The sequence below is a fragment of the Crocodylus porosus genome, unplaced genomic scaffold (assembly GCF_001723895.1).
Source record: "Crocodylus porosus isolate Cpor-Errol unplaced genomic scaffold, CroPor_comp1, whole genome shotgun sequence".
NCBI classification, from domain to species: domain Eukaryota; kingdom Metazoa; phylum Chordata; order Crocodylia; family Crocodylidae; genus Crocodylus; species Crocodylus porosus.
In genome coordinates, this window is record NW_017728911.1 from 22,517,266 (window position 1) to 22,536,697 (window position 19,432).

General features: G+C 39.9%; 1 protein-coding gene across 2 annotated transcripts in view; it reads right to left on the reverse strand.

Annotated features, from left to right (window-relative positions):
- The window catches only part of FBN1 (fibrillin 1), a 204,211-nt gene that overhangs the window by 21,505 nt on the left and 163,274 nt on the right, over positions 1 to 19,432 (reverse strand). For both annotated transcript variants that reach the window (XM_019533627.1, XM_019533626.1), the window contains 15 exons: positions 16,498 to 16,623; positions 15,329 to 15,445; positions 14,660 to 14,788; positions 13,134 to 13,253; positions 12,345 to 12,470; positions 10,185 to 10,334; positions 7,642 to 7,707; positions 6,862 to 6,978; positions 6,522 to 6,641; positions 4,202 to 4,324; positions 3,673 to 3,804; positions 2,596 to 2,721; positions 1,825 to 2,031; positions 533 to 658; positions 179 to 301 (listed from right to left, as the gene is read on the reverse strand). In XM_019533627.1, coding sequence (XP_019389172.1) covers positions 179 to 301; positions 533 to 658; positions 1,825 to 2,031; positions 2,596 to 2,721; positions 3,673 to 3,804; positions 4,202 to 4,324; positions 6,522 to 6,641; positions 6,862 to 6,978; positions 7,642 to 7,707; positions 10,185 to 10,334; positions 12,345 to 12,470; positions 13,134 to 13,253; positions 14,660 to 14,788; positions 15,329 to 15,445; positions 16,498 to 16,623 — 1,908 coding nt within the window. The remainder of the gene's footprint in view (positions 1 to 178; positions 302 to 532; positions 659 to 1,824; positions 2,032 to 2,595; positions 2,722 to 3,672; positions 3,805 to 4,201; positions 4,325 to 6,521; positions 6,642 to 6,861; positions 6,979 to 7,641; positions 7,708 to 10,184; positions 10,335 to 12,344; positions 12,471 to 13,133; positions 13,254 to 14,659; positions 14,789 to 15,328; positions 15,446 to 16,497; positions 16,624 to 19,432) is intronic.

Sequence of the window (19,432 nt, forward strand, 5' to 3'; positions counted from 1 at the left end):
CACCACTAGAAATAAACACTTGTATATGGCCAGTGTTAGACATGTGCGATGACACTGACTTCAATTAAGTTACTGCTACAAGTCAGAGAGATCAATGTCAGACCCTCTGATTATATGAGTAGCTATCTGTCTGTGAAACAGAGATCCTCTAGCAAACATTTTCCTTTTCAGTTTTTACCTTTGCAACTTCTCCCATCCTCCTGTAAGATGTACCCCTTTGGACATGAACACTGGTAACTCCCCTCTGTGTTTTTACAGATGAAATTACAAGGCTTGGGGGACAGGCTGCATTCATTCAGGTCTAAAATAAAGAAAACCAAACATCTTAGTGATATCAGCCAAGATTAGCGGTAACAAATAAAAAGTGTACCCAAGAGAGTTCATACAAAAACAGTCCTCCAAACTTGGTAAAAAATGGACTTTTGTTGCACTGTAATTAAAGAAAAACCCTCCTCTTCATTTCTGTGCGAGTTTCTTCTGAAACTCCTCTCTTTAGCAATGAACTTACAAGTGTACACTAATAGGAGCTTACCTACACAGAGAGTGCCAGTTATATCTGGTGTATAGCCTGTATTGCAAAGGCAGTGATATGTTCCTCCCTCATTGACGCATTCTCCATTACGGCAAACTTCATGAATAACCTTGCACTCATCAATATCTGCAATTCAAAAGACATTAACTCAGAGAGAAAAACATAGGAAAATACATTGATTGTAATAAGTCTCTTGTGCTTTGACATGAAAAAAGTGACTTAAAATAATTATAATAATTATTTCATGGATTTAAGAGGCTTACATCTTTGGAAGAAACAGGTACAAATTGAGTACAGCATAAATTTAACATTTATATTCAGTGAACAAAAAACTAAATAAGAATACCAGCTAGATTTGGAGAGTTATCAAGAACCCCAATTAAAAAAAACCAGATCATGCTTGAACTCAAGCTAATGGGAACTTCACATTTAGTATTGTGAATCAGGTATCAGACAGATTGCAGGGGTACTTAGCCGTATTGGCAAAATTAGAGGAAAAATATTTAAAAAGCCTTAGTTGCTCAGACATCTAAGTCCCATTTTCAGATGCGACTTAGAGTCAGATTTCTAAGGTATTTTTTGCATGTAAAGATGTAATACAGGACTCAGGCATTTAGGTGCTTTTAAAGTTCCAACAGCTGCCTACGCCTGTCTCAGTGTGAATCTATGTATATACAATGTATCTAAATACCACTGAAAATCAGGCTGTTCAGTACCTGAGTGCCTGCCTTTTTTTTTTCCTAAGGGACTTGAGTGCCTTTGAGAATGTTACCCATTCATTTTGTAATTCTTTTGCAGACTTGCAAAAATGACAGCTCAAACACCAGAAAAATGCCTGCCTGGAGCAAAGTCCAGCCCCATGTCCCCAGTACTGCACATTTTTCTGTAACTGAACTAATTGGGTAGATATAAGAAACAAATGCTGGGATCAACCTGACAGACATCCGCAGATGCACCATGAGTGGGAGTGTGCGACAGTCCATATTCACATGTGCCTGACTACTCAAGCTTCCACATAAAAATATGTCTGCTTGCCCAATGATTTGGGAGCCTGCTAACATTTGGGGGTTAGTTGCTACCTAAACCTGGCCTCTTTGGCAATTCATGCAGGTTAGCAGCAAGTTCTGTATTCACTCCACCTGAAATCTTGCTGGAGGTTTGACCTTACATCCAGAATGTCAAATGATGTTACAGCAAAACAATTCACTGTGCTCAAAAGCTGTAAAAAACAGTCTGTACCATTTTCACTTATTTCGTCCTTTTGGACCATAGTCTTGTACAGAAAGAAATACCTGCTCCATTGGACATATATCCTCGGCCGTAAGGGCAAAGCTTTTTAAAAGCCACAGTCCCTGGGAAGGGGCAGATCTCGCAGTTTGGCCCCCATCCTCGCCCACCATCACAGCAGCATTCAGACTTGGTGACAGAGTTCCTGTTGCTTGATCCAATTTGACACATACTTTGTAACACTTCAATGAAGCAGTAGCCCTCTCTGTTGTCTGAAAGACAAATTAGGCAGCATGAAGAATCTGAATGGTGATGACCTTCAGAGCATCAAGAGATATTAGGAATTTAGTAAGAAATATAAAAGAAAGGGAAACATACTTAACCCTGAGCCTGTGGAAGCGAGAGTGAAAGGCTGGCAGCAGTGAGAAAGAGAACATGATGTCTGAAGGAAACAAAGGAGACAAGAAATGTAGTAAGATGTAGAAGAAAAGTCACATTATGCCTGGGAAAAGATGTGCTTTCTGTTTGAACTCTGAGAGAAACGGCTATTTGAAAAACAGAATCACCAGTAAGAAAAGGGCAAAGTAATTTCAGGCTGACAAATACTAATCAACAAGAGCCATTTATTGGAAACCAACTCACTCTAATGGACTGATATAAGTATACTATTAGCACAGAAAGAAGTTAGCTGTAGGAGAGTGCCTAGCTACAGAAAGCTCCATCCTGTAGACTCTTATATATGGTAGGAACTTTACTCAATATTATCCCCACCGAGTTCAAGCTCTTGTATACTTCTGCAAGATTTGGCTTTGTGAAAGCAGGAACTTGTTACTTACCCAAGCATTCATTCTGGGTGTCACTGGCAGTAAATCCTTCATTGCATTCACATCTGTAACTTCCTTTTGTGTTTATACAGCGACCATTCTCACAGATCCCAGGTTTGGTTTGACATTCATTCTCATCTGCATTTTTAAGAATATGACAAAAAAATCCATCACTGGGTTAAGTCATGGAGACAAAAACAGGAGACAATAACCTGCGGAAGTGCTAAAGTTGTGCATTCTCACCAGGTAAACTTGACGATGATAACAAATAGAAAGAAACAGAGGTGACTATTGATTTTCTGAAACACTGTTCAGTATTTGATGGACAGATTAATCAAGTAGTTAGTAAGCGAGCCCAAATCACATATTTTGCTTCTAAGTTTTCCCACCAATGTATTCCACATTACTAATTTACTGATAAAATATTTGACAGCCCATTTTGTATCACCCAAATTTCATGAAGGGTTTAAAACAATACAAGTACAACAGTGCTTACAGCTCAGAGGCATATAGCACAGTACAGTACAGGGAGAAGATTTCTTATGAAACACTGAAGAGAACTTTGTGTTTTATTATATGCCCAATATATAAATCTCTGTATTATACATTACTTTTATATTCTGCTGCCTTACAATGGGAAAAATCTATACAAAATTAAGTGCCTACCCCTAATGTTTACACCTATATTTGTCTTTCATTATCAGATAAATTAGGTAGGTTATCAGTAGTATTCTACATTTTACCCTAACTACAAAAGACAGAGAGAACCACAGCTGGTGTAATTCAGCCTACACCCATCAACTTCATTAAAGATAAACCTACTGGCAGCAATTAAAGACCTAAAATGTTACAGAAGGATTGTCCATGTATGCACACAAAGTGCAAAGCAGTGGAGAGGCAGGCTCTACATACATTTCATGGCCACCATTATACAGCTAGAAAAGTAAAGTTTTTTCCCCCAGTTACTTATCACTTAGTCAAAATACGTGACTGCCAATTTTTCTCCTGAATCTGACTTTGTTATCTGCAGTTCAGCTGTACTGGGAAGAATACTACTCCCTAGAGCCTTAACATCTCAGAGCCACTTACCTATGCATCCTTCACCATCTGGCCTGCGTTGAAATCCTGGTCCACATATGCACATGTAAGTGCCAATCAGATTTTTGCATTCCATTAGTTTTTCAGCACAGTCATGAATTCCTTCTTCACACTCATTCTGATCTGAAACAGGATGCATGTTGCAGAATTGTACATACTTAATGAGAGAAAGAGATGCTCTTGGAAACTTGCAATATTGGATGTTTAGGATTGAAAGTGTAATTATACATAGCTACTACATTCACTCCAGTTGTATTCAATTGCAAATGGAAATACTGGTCTGGTAAAATTCATTTGTACTTCAGCGCTGTTTGGTTAGAAATGGGGGCCTTTTAAAATAACATTACTGCATTTTGCACAGGTTTTCAGACTAGAAGGAAACAACATGATCATTTTTTCCTCTTTCACCTCCAGGGTCCCTGAAGACCTAGAGCCCTCCAGCACCATAAGTAACTATCCTATGTCTAATGTCATCTGAAAGTGCATTTTCACAACCATGAAAGCATGTTGGGAACCTTACCTCTGCACATTCTCCTGTCTTCTCTAAGAACATAGCCAGCTGGACACTTGCATTCATATGATCCATAAGTGTTCACACAACGGAATGCACAGAGTAGAGGATTTTGAGCACACTCATTCATATCTGAATTGAGAAAAAGTAATCATTTATAAGTGAAGTGAGATTTGCTTTTGCAAAATACAACGGCTAGGAATTCATGCAGTTTAGATTAGCTTTAAGTCAGAAATGTCAAATTCCATAGGATCAAATACTAATGTCAGATGTTCTGCTGACTGTGGATTTCTACACAGGAACAGGGCAACAGGCAGTCCTGTTTGGCAAGACTGGACTGTGTGAGCAGGGCAGCAGAAATCACACACAACATTATGCCATCTTTAATGTCAGTCTGGATATGAGAGAAGCTTCTAGGTCTGTATTGCCAAAATATAGTCAATGTTAAACCAATACCTTAATGGTGTATTGCTGATTCTGTGTGCTTTATTTTAACTGTCAGAAAGGTAAGTCTCTTTTATAGACTGAATTTCATGAAGTATTACCTTTATTGGGACCAACATTACCTGAAGCACAATTACATATGTGTTGTGTAAACGGAATGCTTGCTGCTACAAAGAAGTGTTCATGGACTTGATTTTATTTCCCACTGAACTCAGTGAAAGTCTTTCCACTGTTTTTACTGGGAACTGGATGAGGATCTAAATGTCTATAATAATAGCACAGGCCAATCCAGTGTCAGAATTAGGTTACTGTGTGCTCCAAGGAAGAAGCAGTCTATCCCAGAGCCTTCAAGCTCTCATATCAAAGCTGAACTCATAAGGAATACAATCAGCAACATTTTCAGGGAAAGTACAACACACACCAAAACTAGAGTAAACATATTATGGTTAGGGGAATCTGGGCTGGGAGGCACTGCCACCACACATACGCACATATGCACAAACACACACATCCCACCCCCCTGACTCCGTGGCTCCCAGGAACCCTGATGGCAAGCCGGGGTGGGATAGCATGGAGGCCCATGGCCAGGCTCCATCCCCTGCATGCAGAACCTGGACCCTGCTGGGAGTAGCCCCTCCATTTTACCGCTGACACCCACTCAGGAGTGTCGCATGCACTGGGGCTCCAACAGCATGGCATGAGGTTGGTGGTGGCAGATGGCCATCCCAGTTTGCCCTGCACAGGTTCCCCAAGCCCCAGCCCTGGCCCCCTCACCAACCTGCTCTATCCTGGCTGATGCCTGCCCCAGGAAAGAGCAGTGGTGCCTGGTCCAGTCCATGGCACCCCCACCTCCAGCCACTCCTCAGCAGGATATGGGCCAGGCATCTGGGTGCTGCATCCAGCAGCAGCCAAATCCAGGACTTTTGCTTTAATTTACACCAAGTGGCCAGGACAGCCTACGAAACCTGGGACTGTCTTAGCCAATCCAGAACATATGGCCACCCTAACCACGACCCACATTCTCTCATCTGGGTGGGTAATCAGTCCATCAGCAAGCACAAGCTCAGAATCTGAGCAAGTCTTCATGTATATGTCTAGGTAAAAATGCAGACAGAAGTGCAGCTCCCGGCTGTAACTCAGAATTATTTCTGCAAAGCTATCTGAGTTACAATGTTACCCCAGACCAAACAGAAGTTCACTGTTGGTTTCAGGGAGTAGGAAAATCAATCTGCCCCTGCAGCCAGGTTCTCATAGCAATGGCCAAGTTCTCTGCCAGCGCTCAGTTTTCAGAATGGGAGGAGGAACGGGCAACAGAGGGAGCTCATTCTTGGGGTTCCCCAGCCAGTGTTTAAGGGTGGGATGGGATGGATGAATTGGAGCCCCTCCCACCTTAGGGTGGCTCAATACACCTGCCCCACCCTCCAGGGAGGGCTGAAAAATCCCCAGACTGAACCCCCTCTGCTCCCTTTCCCCACCTCCCATTCTGAAAACAATGACAGGCTCAGAGCTCATCAGACACAACTTACACAAGATGCTGCGTTTTGAAATTCTTGGTCTGATACTTCATGCAATGTGGGGTCAGATTTTCACCTGATCAGCCATTTTTGAAGCTGTCTGAAGCCATGCACTTGTGTTTGGCCACAGCTATAAACTACTTTATGTGGCCAGATTGGGTAAAAATTGTCACTTCTTTCTGCATCCATAGTGAGGCAAAGGGAGTCAGGCTGGTTATAAGAAGGGGTTCAGACAGAGTTCTCTGGAGCAGGGATGAGGCCAAGGTCTCACATCACACAGAAGTTTACTTGTTTTCGCATCTTATTAGTTGCTTTTGATATTATGTTACCATGTTTTTACCACGAAGCAGGAGGTAGAATTTCAGTCTCACCTTCACATGTCATCATTGGTCCTGGTTCAAATCCTTCCTCACAGGTACATTCAAACCCTCCTATGACATTCCTACAAGTTCCATTTCCACACGGATTTCCAACAGCACATTCATCAGTGTCTGCAAGCAATTAAATCAATATATGAATACAGGTTACAGCAGGGCAAAGCAAACACTTCTAGCCTTTATCACCTGCAAGATTTCTGGATTATTCATGAACGTCCATTTCAAGACAAGGAACCTCTGATGGCACTGAACTGTCAGGTATCATAGCTGTTTCTTAACAGCAATACTTAACAAAGAAGGAGTTTTTAAAATGGAAGATGGCTGTTATACTTACCTATACATTCAGCTCCATGAAGTATATAACCATATGGACATTCACAGCGAAAGGAACCATCTGTGTTGATGCACCGCCCAAATTTACAGTTATCTGGATCAAGACACTCATCCACATCTTAGCCCAAAAACAAAAATAAAAAAGGGACACATTCATCAGAGTTCATTATATGTAAAATCTGGCACTACAAATTTTGAAACTAGAATATTTCTACATTCAGAATAAAGAATATTTGAATGTATATAAAGAAAGCAGTTACATTTTCAGGCCAAATTTTCAAAGGGTGGCCTACAAATCACAGTATTTTAAAGGTCAAGTGCAGAATCTTCCTAAGAGGGATCCCAGTAACTCTGAAAAATAAAAGCTAGCCACTACCCTTGAATCAAAATAGTTGCCAAAAAGCCCTGAATTGGAGTGGGCTTTGTCTTTGGAAAGAGTTGGACTTGGGAGAAGGTATAAATGAGAGTCACTAACAGTGAATTACAACTATTTTGAGTCCATGCTCTGGGTTCTGAAGATGGCTTGCCACGTGTGACAGCAATGTAATATACAAGGAAAAACAACACACGTAATTAGCAGAGTGAGAGAGCTGCAGGCTTGAATTTTAAGATCTATGTAAACTTTCTGCTTCCTGACCACCCGATTTGCAACACCAATCTATGGCTCTTGGAAACTTTGTGAAAATATGACTTTTAAGCAGACTGGATGGCAAATGATCAATAGAAAATGGGCTGCTAGTATTAGACTCATACAGTAATGCTCAGAACAGTAGTCACTCACCAAGGCGCGCGTCACCCGGTCCAATAAGAATACCTATTCCAAATGGACATATCTGTCGAAACGCATCTGTAAGTGAAATGAGTTTTAAAAAAGCTTAAAGCCATATTAAAGCAATTCATGTAGCACATCAACTATCAGCTTAATCTGGATAGGATTCCTTCTTCCAGTCAGAAACTTTAATACGTTTGAGTTTGTATGTGTATTTCTAGCTACACATTCACAATGGCATAGAAACCCTCCTTCTCTCTCCCTCCCCCTCTCTCTACACACATACACAAACACCAAGAATGTAAGTACATACCATAGTTTTATTCAAATGTTATATCTACTGGATATATATATATATATCAAAAACTTTAAATAATTTTGTTTATTTTCTCCTTAAGGAACAAACTAAACAAAATAGTTCTACTAAATGCAATAAAAAAAATTGATGCATTCTCATTCCCTGTAAATAACATTTCTAAATGTATCCATTAATCTAATCATAAAAGTCTGTCGAATCCTGTACAGTCATAGGTTAATATCTGCTTAATGCAAAGAAACCGTTTACATGTCAAATCATGATTTTATCTGAGGTAGGCTGAGGTGGTGGTGTCTCAGTTCAGAGTGGAGTTAAGGTAGAGTTCAGGTTTAATACCACCAAACCCTCGTAAACTGTTTTTGCAAGGTTTCAAAAGGCAGATGTCTTTGAAGATCATGTTACTGTCCAGTCTCTGTTGTGGAAAACAAATTTCACCTTGTTTATGTGAAACACAAATCCCATTCTGGGAACTTGACCAATAAATAAAATCATAAATTCCCACAACACTGGACCAACATTTAATGAGAAGGGATGTACTCACAAAATTTCCATCTGATTCAGGTTCAGAAAGTAGAAATCTTCTGATTTTGAACAAAAAATGATGAGACTTCCCACATTTGTGACTGAAGGTGGAGTCTTGCATATGAGACAGCAGTTAAGACCCATCTCAAGATATTATGCTTTTGAGCCCATTTCAAGATACAACTGCTCTCTATACTCAGGATATAAGACCCTTTCACAGCATACAGTAAAACACTGTTTGAAGTCCTTTAATATACTAAGTGTAAGCTTACAATATAATGCTGCTATTTTTTTTTAGAAGCTGTTGATTTTTTATTTTAAAATGTTATCAACATTTTGCTGCCATTATATGAAAGGAAAAGCTATACAGTCACATATTACAGCAACAAAATCAGTGAAGTCTCTGGCATATGGCTACTTGCCGAGAGAAAATTCAGTCTTGGTTGGCCATCAAAAGACTTATCTGATGAAACAGAGCTTACATGGGACTCAGGTGATATAGGAACCTTTGGCTGACTACCTTCACAGGGGGCTACATAGCATACAAATGATAAGATATATATCAAGGGACACATTTGAACACTTAAGAAAATTTTGCATCATCTAAGATATACTGAGAAAGTTATGAGTCTTCTAGACTCAGACATTATTATGCTACTTTGTATTTTAGAGATGAAAAAAATCCATTTGCTTTGGTAGTATCAACCGAGAACAATTCAGACTAGGACAAACGTATGTAATGGTACTTTAAGAAAAAGCTCTGAAGTTTACTATGCTTTTCCAGTTAACACTACCCATTTGGCTTGTATCCTATGAAGAGAATTTAACCACCCACACTGAGGGAATAAGCCTTAAAGGAATCTCTCAACTGAGAAATCTGTTTTTTTCCTCTTGGCTCCAAAGAATACGATCTACTAAACATCTACATAATTTATGAACGTGATGAACTGTATTAATATATTGCTGAAACGTTAATATTGTTAATTATGGTCTGTCATCCTGAATTAATCCGCCGGTAATGGGCAACATAACTATGCCATAACACCACTGCTCTTTGTGAATGTGTTTGGTGCAATTAGAGACTTAGTGAATAATCAGGTCCCCATGCCTCTGTTATCGGCGAGTCTTTCACAGAAGGAAGGTTAAGCAGAAACTTTTAAAAAATAGTTAAATACATTGGAAAACCATAAATCTTGGCCAGGAAAGTCAGAGGGGTAAAGGTGATATTTATATTGATTTTTTAAAAAGATCTAAATAGATTAACATTTTCAGCACTTAAATTGGTTTTAGATAAAGATCACTTTGTGTCAAATATATTGTTATGCTTAGCCTCCACCAAAAGTTTAGTATTATTTTGCCATTTAAGAGAAATAAAGCATTTGTAATCTCCAGAGCAGAGTGCTATCAGTCTACTCATACTTCCCTTCTACAACATAACTCAAAATTACTATTCATATATTTTGAGAAGTGAGTATGTCCTACACTCCTTTATAGCAGAAAGGTTTCTACTCTATAAAAAGATAACTAATAATATAAATAATACACTCCTATTAAGGGATATTAATATTAATGTGATTAAACAAAATAATTTACCATTCTTTGAGAAACAATTTCTTTTTCTAATTTCTTCTCCTGTGACCCTCCCCCATGATACCGCTTTCCTTTTTAAGCACTGAGAGTGCATAACAATATTAATGCAATATGTTTGATAACATACCATCTGCTTCCTCTGGACAGAGTTCACATGGGTCGCCCCAGCCTTGTCCTTTCAAGGCACAACAACATTCCTGCTTGGAATGGTTTTTCAATTTTGGAACAGAACACTTTCCATCTTCAAATTTGGTAAAGCAGTAACTGACTCTCAGATCTGCATAAACAAAAGCATGTTATTCTATAGTTCCTCACTAAAGGTATTGGGGTTTTGTGCAATTTGCAAGCAAAAATAAAAGTTTAAGCCAATGATATAAAAGGCCTTCTATGTGGATGATATCAGAAAGGATTGGTTAACACAGGCTGAAACAGGAGGGGGAGCTCTCACTGTACCAGCTGACAGAGAACTGCTATAGAAGAGAGACACACTATGATACAGAGAAGAGGGAGAATTCCTCTCTGCTTTTAGCAAAGGAAGGACAGAGATACTCCTCTCACGTCACAGTCCTTTACCGTAAATCTTGTTATATTACCTCTATTTATATTCAATTATTAGAACAATGATCTTTAACTAAATAAATCCCATTGACACTAAAAGGTTTAAGTTAAATTTTGACTGTATAATGTAAAAAAAAAAAAAAAAAAAGAATGGTGATTTTCAATAATGTCTTTTTATCTCACACCTATACCAAATTAAATACAGACCAGAAGGATTGCTTGTGTGGCACCACATTCTCTTCTCCTAGGTTGGGTAACCTAAACACTGGAGCAGAATTGAGTTCACAGACCACAAACATCCAGAAGGCAGACAGCTGGCAACTCCCTGGGTTGGCAGACAGACAGCATAAGGGTCAGCTGCAGAAGCAGCTGCTCATCCAGCTTTCTGGCTGCAAGATCAGTGCTGGGCACTGTCCAGACTTAAGAAAAAGCTCTAGGTAATATGAAGTCTTAAACAGAAGCTTGTTTGGCTCATTGCACTCAAAAACCAATCTTCCTTGGAAAAAAGGCATTGCTTGAAGTTCACCATACATATAAATTAATTTTCCCATGACATGTCATGTGAACCACTGTCCTTTAGAAAAACTAAGATAATGCTACATTATTTCTATGTTTTTTGCCTCCGGGTTTTCTTTGCTTTCTGGGTGATTTTTCAAAACAAGTGATAAATTTTACATGGACTGAAGAAACTTTGTTTATATAGCTACTTATTTTTACCAAACTGAGGGTAGTAATTATGCCAAATTCTGCGGCGGTTTGAATATTTGGATAAACATAACCTGCAGGTTGGATTCATCTTAGTAAAAGCAGTTTTATTTAGCCCACTGTGAAATGAAGAGCTCTCTCTTGGGTGTCAACAAATATCTCCGTCTTGTGCCAAGCATAACTACAGGGATCCTCTGGAAGTCTTTATCACTGGTGGTTTTCGCTGGGACTACAGTACATGGAGTGTGTGACATCTGATATCTTCTTGCAGTTTCTAGAGTTGACATCTACTCAAGAGATTCCTCATAGTCCTGAAGATGTCCTGTGTCCTATTCCTTTGTTTGTTGTGCTGTCTGTCTATGCAACCTAACAAGCTACATTTTTTCATTCCTAGCTGTCCAGCTTCTAACATGTCATCATTGCTTTTTTGTCAATACCTGTGTTTATTCTCCAAATACTATATCTGATAACTTCTAAAATCTAAACTGTTTCTAGGCAGAGGGTATTCTTCTTACTATGTTGCTTTCAAAGTCTCTTCTATTCATTTTTTTCACTACATCTTCCTGGTGGGGAATACCAGGTAGAGGTTTTTACTTAACAGCGGCTAACCCTTTCTCATATCTATCAGGTTATTTTGATCTTCAACATTAGCATTCAACTGATATGGACTTTTCTTGATATTTATCTTCATTTTCCATTCCATACATTTAGCTCTGTTCAAAGCTCTCAGAAGCCTAGTCTGTGTTTATTTTCCCCCTTTTCCTCTTTCAAGAGTTCAGAAACTGTTAAGAAAAGTTTTCAAGGGAGCAATGTTTCCTTGCTTAAACCAATGTTTAACTTTTTCTTTTTACTCTGCGTTGCTCTGTTCTCTCCAGTGCTGAGGACATGTCAGTGCTAGAGAAAATATGCCCCAAAGTTAAGAAATGCCAAGTTTTCTTCGATTCTGTTACACTACAAACAGAAGTTTAATAAGGTAAATCTAAAAAAAATAAATATATAAACACAAAATTATATGAGAGCTTGCCTTGGCATCTTCTTCCTGTGGAAGACAATACAAATCCTTCAGGGCACAGGCATTTGAAACTGCCTTGAGTATTGCTACATGTGCCCAAAGCGCAAATTTCTGGCTCTTCTACACATTCATCAATGTCTGCAAGAAGGTAACACAATAGTTTAGTAATTTTAAAAGGCTGTACTGGCAGCTGTAAAATACAAAATATAAAATAAAGTACCCTACATCATAACTGAGGCAGAACAGATTGTTACTGAAGATTGCCAGCAAAAATTAAACAAAGAGATGATAACAGAATTAATGTGTAATCTAGAACTAACATTCAAAAACATATGGTCATGCCCTCAATAGCACATCTCCAGCTGGATGCCTAAGCCTTCAAAATGTCTTTAGTGAACCTGAGATTCACTAAAGTCTGCAATCCCTACTCAGGCAAAATTCAACTGAACTTTTGACCAAGTAAGAACTAAATGGAGGCAGCTAAACTCAGTATAGGCAGCCTAGTCCTGTATATTACTAAAAAGGAAGTAATTTTGATGCTGAGCTGCAATTCTGATACCCAAGAGTATCTATACTGATGATGGGTAGACACCACCTCCCTCCAAATGCTTCTGTGCTTGACAGTCCACATTACACTTAGTTTTGTTGGAACAATTCTGCTATGCAATTAATTTCATACACTTGGCATTGACTGAAGTTGACACCTAAAGCACAAAGGGAGGAATCGCTATGAGCATAATTAGAATGGAGAACTGCCTTTGCTTAGGTTCCCATGATGACAGACTTGTGACCCTTACAAACCTTCACATCTGTCATGTTCCAGAATGTATCCAGGAGGACAGATGCATCTGTATGTCCCATCCAAGTTCTGGCATGTGCCCGGTGAACATTTTCTAGGTTCTTGTACACACTCATTGATATCTACAAGAAGAGATGGAGAAGCCATTGGTTAAAATTCTGACTTCTCTTATTCAAGTCAATTAATCCAGTGAGCAAGCCAACCACAAAACTCCCAGGGAGCAGGGTACAGCCCTCTGACTCTCAGCTTTGTGAGGACAAGGAGACAGCCCCTTTTTCAAGAGATTAATTTGTATATATAGAAAAGGGAAAATTAAAGAAAGAGTAAAGTTCTCAGCTCTGGATTCAATATCAGTTCATTCCCATCCCAGCACAGGTAACAGATTAACTATGTGTGGCAGAGAGCAGGGCCCCAAGGATTGGGAAGTCCTGCCACAAACATTTTTGTTAAGCACCTGAAGCCTTCAGTATGCTCCACCCGAAGCCTTGAACAGTCTTCCCACTCATCCTCCAAAAATCCCAACTCTCCTTCAAATTCTTTTCTAAAACTTTCCTCCACATGGAGTCCTGCTTCATCTTCTTCTAACATAAGTTCCAAACAACCCACTTATCCTGATCCATTGTTTTGTGTCTTGTGTCTCACTTGGACTGTCGGCCTTAGGATCTGATCCTGTAGATTCTATCACCTGGGTTCTTAGTGCTATGCACAATGCCATTAAAGTCATCAGGATCATGCCTAGGAACAAACCTATTGATAGAAGAAGTTATGAAAAAATCACATGCCTACACACATGGCACCAGGAAAGGTGCCTTATTTTGTGCCAGTCTGCAGAGCTGCATGTGTTTTTTTTAAGAATAACTAGTAAAAACTCTTATAAAAGAAGGAAATAAAACCTGCTCTCATTAAAGGGTAGGAAATAGGGAACACAGACCTTTGTGGAGTTTGCTTCCTTTAAATAAAGCTAAGATGCTTTCCAAAAGAAAAAAAAAAGGATGCTAGTTTTAGGTTCTGGCCTGAAAACCACTGGAGAAGAAAAACACAAAGAGGAGAAATTTAGTCAGTTTTGCCTACTCCTAGAGCAAAACTCTAGGTGTGTGCATGATATTTTTACTGCATGCAAACACAGTCACTTAATGAAAACGGAATGCTGCAGCATGTTCCACCGGACTTGTGTTTTTTATAAAAAGGCACAAATATAGCTAGAGTCTTATTATTCTATAGGAACATGCTCAAGTGGCTGTGAGAAGACTGGAGTTAATTGCAAAATAATGGACTGATAAATTAGGCTTGGCTTTTTTGGAGTAATATCTTTTAGTAGACCGACTGGTTGAGATAAAGTTAGACAAGCTTCTGAACGTAAGGCATTCTTGAAATTGCTTCCCCCCAACAAGACTGAACTATGCAAGCTGGGGAAGTTCTACTGTGTCCTACCTTTTCCCTCAGGATTTTATCTGGGTACATGCACTGAGCATATTGCTGCATTAGGCCAATGTCAGGTGGCGTGTGCCATATTTGATGAGATACTCACCAGCACAGGTCCTGCCATCTGGAGTCACCTCATAGCCTTCTAGGCACAGACAGTGGAAAGATCCAATGGTGTTTATGCACTGGCCATTCCTGCAGAGCATCCCGTTTCCACTTGTACATTCGTCCAGATCTTTAAAAAAATTAAACCACAGGAAAAGCTTTTGTCAGACATTCACAAGGATGGAAAATGTGCAGAAGACATTAAAGTACCCAGCATGCCCAGCTGACACAATGAACTTCTGAAGGCAGTCCAACATATTTGTCTGCACTGTCTATTTTTCTTTCCTCAGAAGTGAATTTGTCTTTCGTGACATTTCCCATAAAAAGAGATAAATTGTTAGAAATTGTTATTCTATAGACATGCCAAGGTGAGTGCAAGAAGACTGGAGTTATTTACAAAATAATGGACTGATAAACTAGGTTTGGAGAAAATGTGAGGCAAGGATTCTTCTTTTATTGGACCAGCTGTATGGTTAGGATAAAGTCAGACAAGCTTTTGAACACAAAGCATTTTAAAAATCACTTTCCCCCTAATGAGACTGACTATGCAATTTTAATTATGGGATTTTAAAATTCAATGAATAAAATGGTATGCACAAGGAGACAGAGAGAGAAAAATCTTAGAAAAATGTTGACTGGTTTCACTGCCACAGGTTTTGAGTCTCCTTACCTATGCAGTCGTTGTTATGCGAGAGGGTGAATCCAGCGTTGCAGCGGCAGTTGAAGGAGCCAATGGTATTCCTACATGTTCCATTTCCACATGCATCTCTTTCACATTCATCAATATCTACGAAAGAGAAGCAGCAGCAACAGGAGATTTAATTAGTGATATGTGAAGAGAAAGGCCAAACAGCTACCCAACGTACTGAAGCAATGAATTAATCTCCCAGCATCAAACTGCAAATAGAAGGAAAAAGAGGAGATCTAGATAATTTAGGAGAGAAAAATAGGAGATTTGGGTAACTGATTTCATTGATAATGTTTAAAGAAGGTTTCATAAGAAAAGGCTCTCTCACCTAAATGGAGCTACCCTGCTGTCTTCCCCAAGGATATATGAATAATGATTTTCTATAAAAAATCTGAAATATCCCCACTTGCATTTAGGTGGTTGGCCACTACAACCCAGACCAACACCTCAGCAGGGAAAGTTAAGTGAAACTCCTGGGTAGAGGCTGCATTTCTCCCTGTACTCTCTCTTTCTGACAATGTTTCCATTAAAAAGGGACAAACTGACCCAAATCTAATCTATTTTATCTGTAACAAACACTAGTCAAACAAATGCCCACTGAAATCAGCAAATAACTTGGCCCTAATCCTGGAGCTTCCCAAGAGTTAAATACAGAAGCTCTTTCTTTAGTTACACATCTTTATTTGTGTGTAGCAAGACATCACTCCTGTGCACATTTTGCCACCAGAGGGTTTTACAATTACTGCAATGCAACTGTGTATTACTAACCTGTCAAACTCTTTGCCATAAGATATCAACAAGACCAAGAGCTTAGGGAAATTATGTAAAGGACTGAGCACTTATATGAATGCCAAAAGCATACCCCACCCCCAACAGATGTGGCCGTGGAGATTAAAGAAAAATAAAAAACCTTCTGCTTCAAAGTATAAATCTCACACACAAAAAAAGCTTGGCAAGAAAAAAACTGCTGATGGCCAGTTTTATTCGTAACTGTGAACTGCAGTACTCCTTCTCCTTTATTTGAAGTGTCTGTTATTGGTCATGATACTGGGTTAAGTGGGCCACTGGCCTAATCTGTCATGGCAATTCCTGGCTGAGAACAGGCTTCAGATCCATTATTAATTAAATTAACAACATATTCTGATACTTGCCTATGCACATTGTTTGGTCATCATTGGTTTTGAATCCACTGTGACAAATGCAGTAGAAACTTCCAACTGTGTCAATACATTGACCATGGCTACAAATATTGGGAATTTCTTGGCATTCATTACGATCTGTAAGAAAAAAGATTCTTGAAAATTGTTCTATAAATTTACAATAAATTATTAGTGGTCTTCTGGAAAATTAAATTCTAAACTTATAGTTCTAATTTAAAATGACATAATTGTTCTGAAATGAGACCAACATAATCATACAGTAATAGAAAACTGTAACAATTAATTTACAGTGGGTATTCTGTTTTTTAATACTCTCAACATGTTTCATAAATTACTTTACAAGCAATTATTTCTAGCTACAAGTATAGAACACTGCTTTCTGGCCAGGAGAGTAAATGTAATGTGATCATATGCAAGTTTCTTTTATGCTAAATTAAATAAATGTTAATATAAACTAACTGTAGCATGGTTTTGGAAGTCTGAGAAGTATACCTATGCTTTAGTTAAACATACATCTGGAGGCAAGCACTGCTTCTTGACATGTACGATTATCATACTGATTACAGTATAGCCACCATGGCTAACTAAGTACACTAGCCAGGTCACTCCCTTTTGTGCTGGTGGCTGATTAACTGTGTGTCTTAACCCACTGGTCCTCTGGGGTGTTCAGCTTAGATGAATGCATGACTATGGCCTTAATTAAGTCAAAGAGCCCATACAAAAGACAGAAGGGATTAACTCCTGTCCTGTGCTCCACTCACAGAAAGACCAAATCCAACATATAAACCCTTTAAACAGCATGCTCTGCAATGAGTAGACAATATGTCAACGACCATGCACACAAGGATGGCATGCTTTAACAAACCACAGTCCAGAGCAGTGTGGTTACCTAGAAAAGGAGATATAGCTGGTAGAAAACCTTGCCAGACAGAGCATATTCTTTCAGCAGCAGCCTATGGAGGGGAGCACTGAACCGTGCCTTGCCACCTAGCGCCCCCTACCACATGACATGCCGCTTTGTGATTGCAGGGGTTAACTTGCACCACTTGATTATATGGCAAGTCCCTGCTCTCTCTGCTGTGAAGGTTTATAGCTGAAGGCCAGGATTCAACCAATTCAGCAAAGCAAAATAGCAATTAGCAGACTATATACTATTCGGCTCATCTCTCCTGAACCATGTAAAGTCATTCTGTCTATCCGCTGTCAGTTCATCCAATTCAGTATACCCCCTAAGTGTTTTGTCTACTTCAGTTTAAATATGTTTATACACATGCTCTGAGAGGTGGGGGGGAGTGATTAAGCTTACAAGCTTTAGTTAAAGTCCCCTCGCTACCATTTTTCAGTGGGGGGATGCTGATATAATGGCAAGCCATATGAGGAAAGACTGAGGGACTTGGGTCTCTTCAGCCTAAAAAAGAGAAGGCTGAAAGGGGGCTTGGTAGCAGCTTACTGCTACATCAGGGGAAAATATCAAGGGCTCAGAGAACAACTGTTCGCCAGGCCACCCCTGGGGAATACCAGGAGTAAGGCCATAAACTCCTGGAAGACCATTTCAGGCTTAACACTAGGAAAAAACTTCTTCACAGTCAGGGTGTTGAGACCATGGAATAGGCTGCCTCCAGAGGTGGTGCAATTACCTACCCTGGAAATCTTCAAGAGGAGACTGGACGGTCACCTTGCTGGAGTCACCTGACCCCCGTCTTTCTTGCCTAGTGCAGGGGCGCTGGACCCGGTGATTTTGCAAGGTCCCTTTTAGCCCCTAACAATCTATGAATCTATGATACACATGATGCTGGTGTCTGCTGGAGTACAGTAATTACTATGCTACAGCAGATTCAGTTAATCAGGTCTGCTTTGACAGCACATCAGAGCAGTTCTGGTTCTGTCTTTGTAACAGGCAACTCCAATACTTCAAACTGTTTTCTCAGATCCTGGGAGCTTCTTTGGTGGTGAAGAGAACATCTCAGTGATTTCAAAATAGGAAGGCAGCATTTGAATAACCATAGTTAATGGAATTAGGATGCAACTGATTATTGGCATAACATCACTTCTCACATTATTGTGGTCTATGGGTGCAATCCAGTTGCTTAGCACTCTAAACTCACACTGGCTTCAGGGAGATTCTTGGGCATTTCCTAGGATTCTGCAGGACAAAGCCCTTTATTAACTACTTTTATTTTAACTATGATTAAAGCAGGCCAAAGCACTTAAGGGAGCCCACCCCTGCCCCAGCCCTGGTACAATCTGTGGGAAAGGCAAGAGCCCCCAAGCTGACACTTGCCTGCCTGTACACAAATGCCAGGAGCTTGGGAAATAAGCAGGAGGAGCTCGTCCTCATGCTCAACGCAAATAATTATGATGTCATAGGGATAACGGAGACTTGGTGGGACTCCACCCATGACTGGACCACGGGTATAGATGGCTATACCCTGTACAGGAGGGATCATGTAGATAAAAGGGGCAGGGGTGTAGCTCTCTATGTTAAGGAAAGCTACACATCCCTGCAAGCTGATGCTGGTGACCAGGGTGGACGACTGAAGACCCTTTGGGTTAAAATTCGTGGGGAACACGGCACAGGGGACACAACGGTGGGAGTCTACTACAGACCTCCCAACCAAAGTCCTGAGCTTGACCAGGAGTTTGCCCGGGAACTGGCTGAGGCCGCATGCTCCAGGACCTTGGCTGTCATGGATGACTTCAATTACCTGGACATCTCGTGGGAAGATCACTCAGCAAAATCCGAGTGGTCGCAAAGCTTCCTCTTGTGCGTGGATGACCTCTACCTGACTCAAGAAGTCTATGGGCCAACGAGAGGCAAAGCACTGCTCGACCTGGTACTGGCTACTGGGGATGACTTAATCGGCAACCTAGTGATCGATGGGAAGCTGGGTGACAGCAACCATGAGCTGATCACCTTCACCATCCG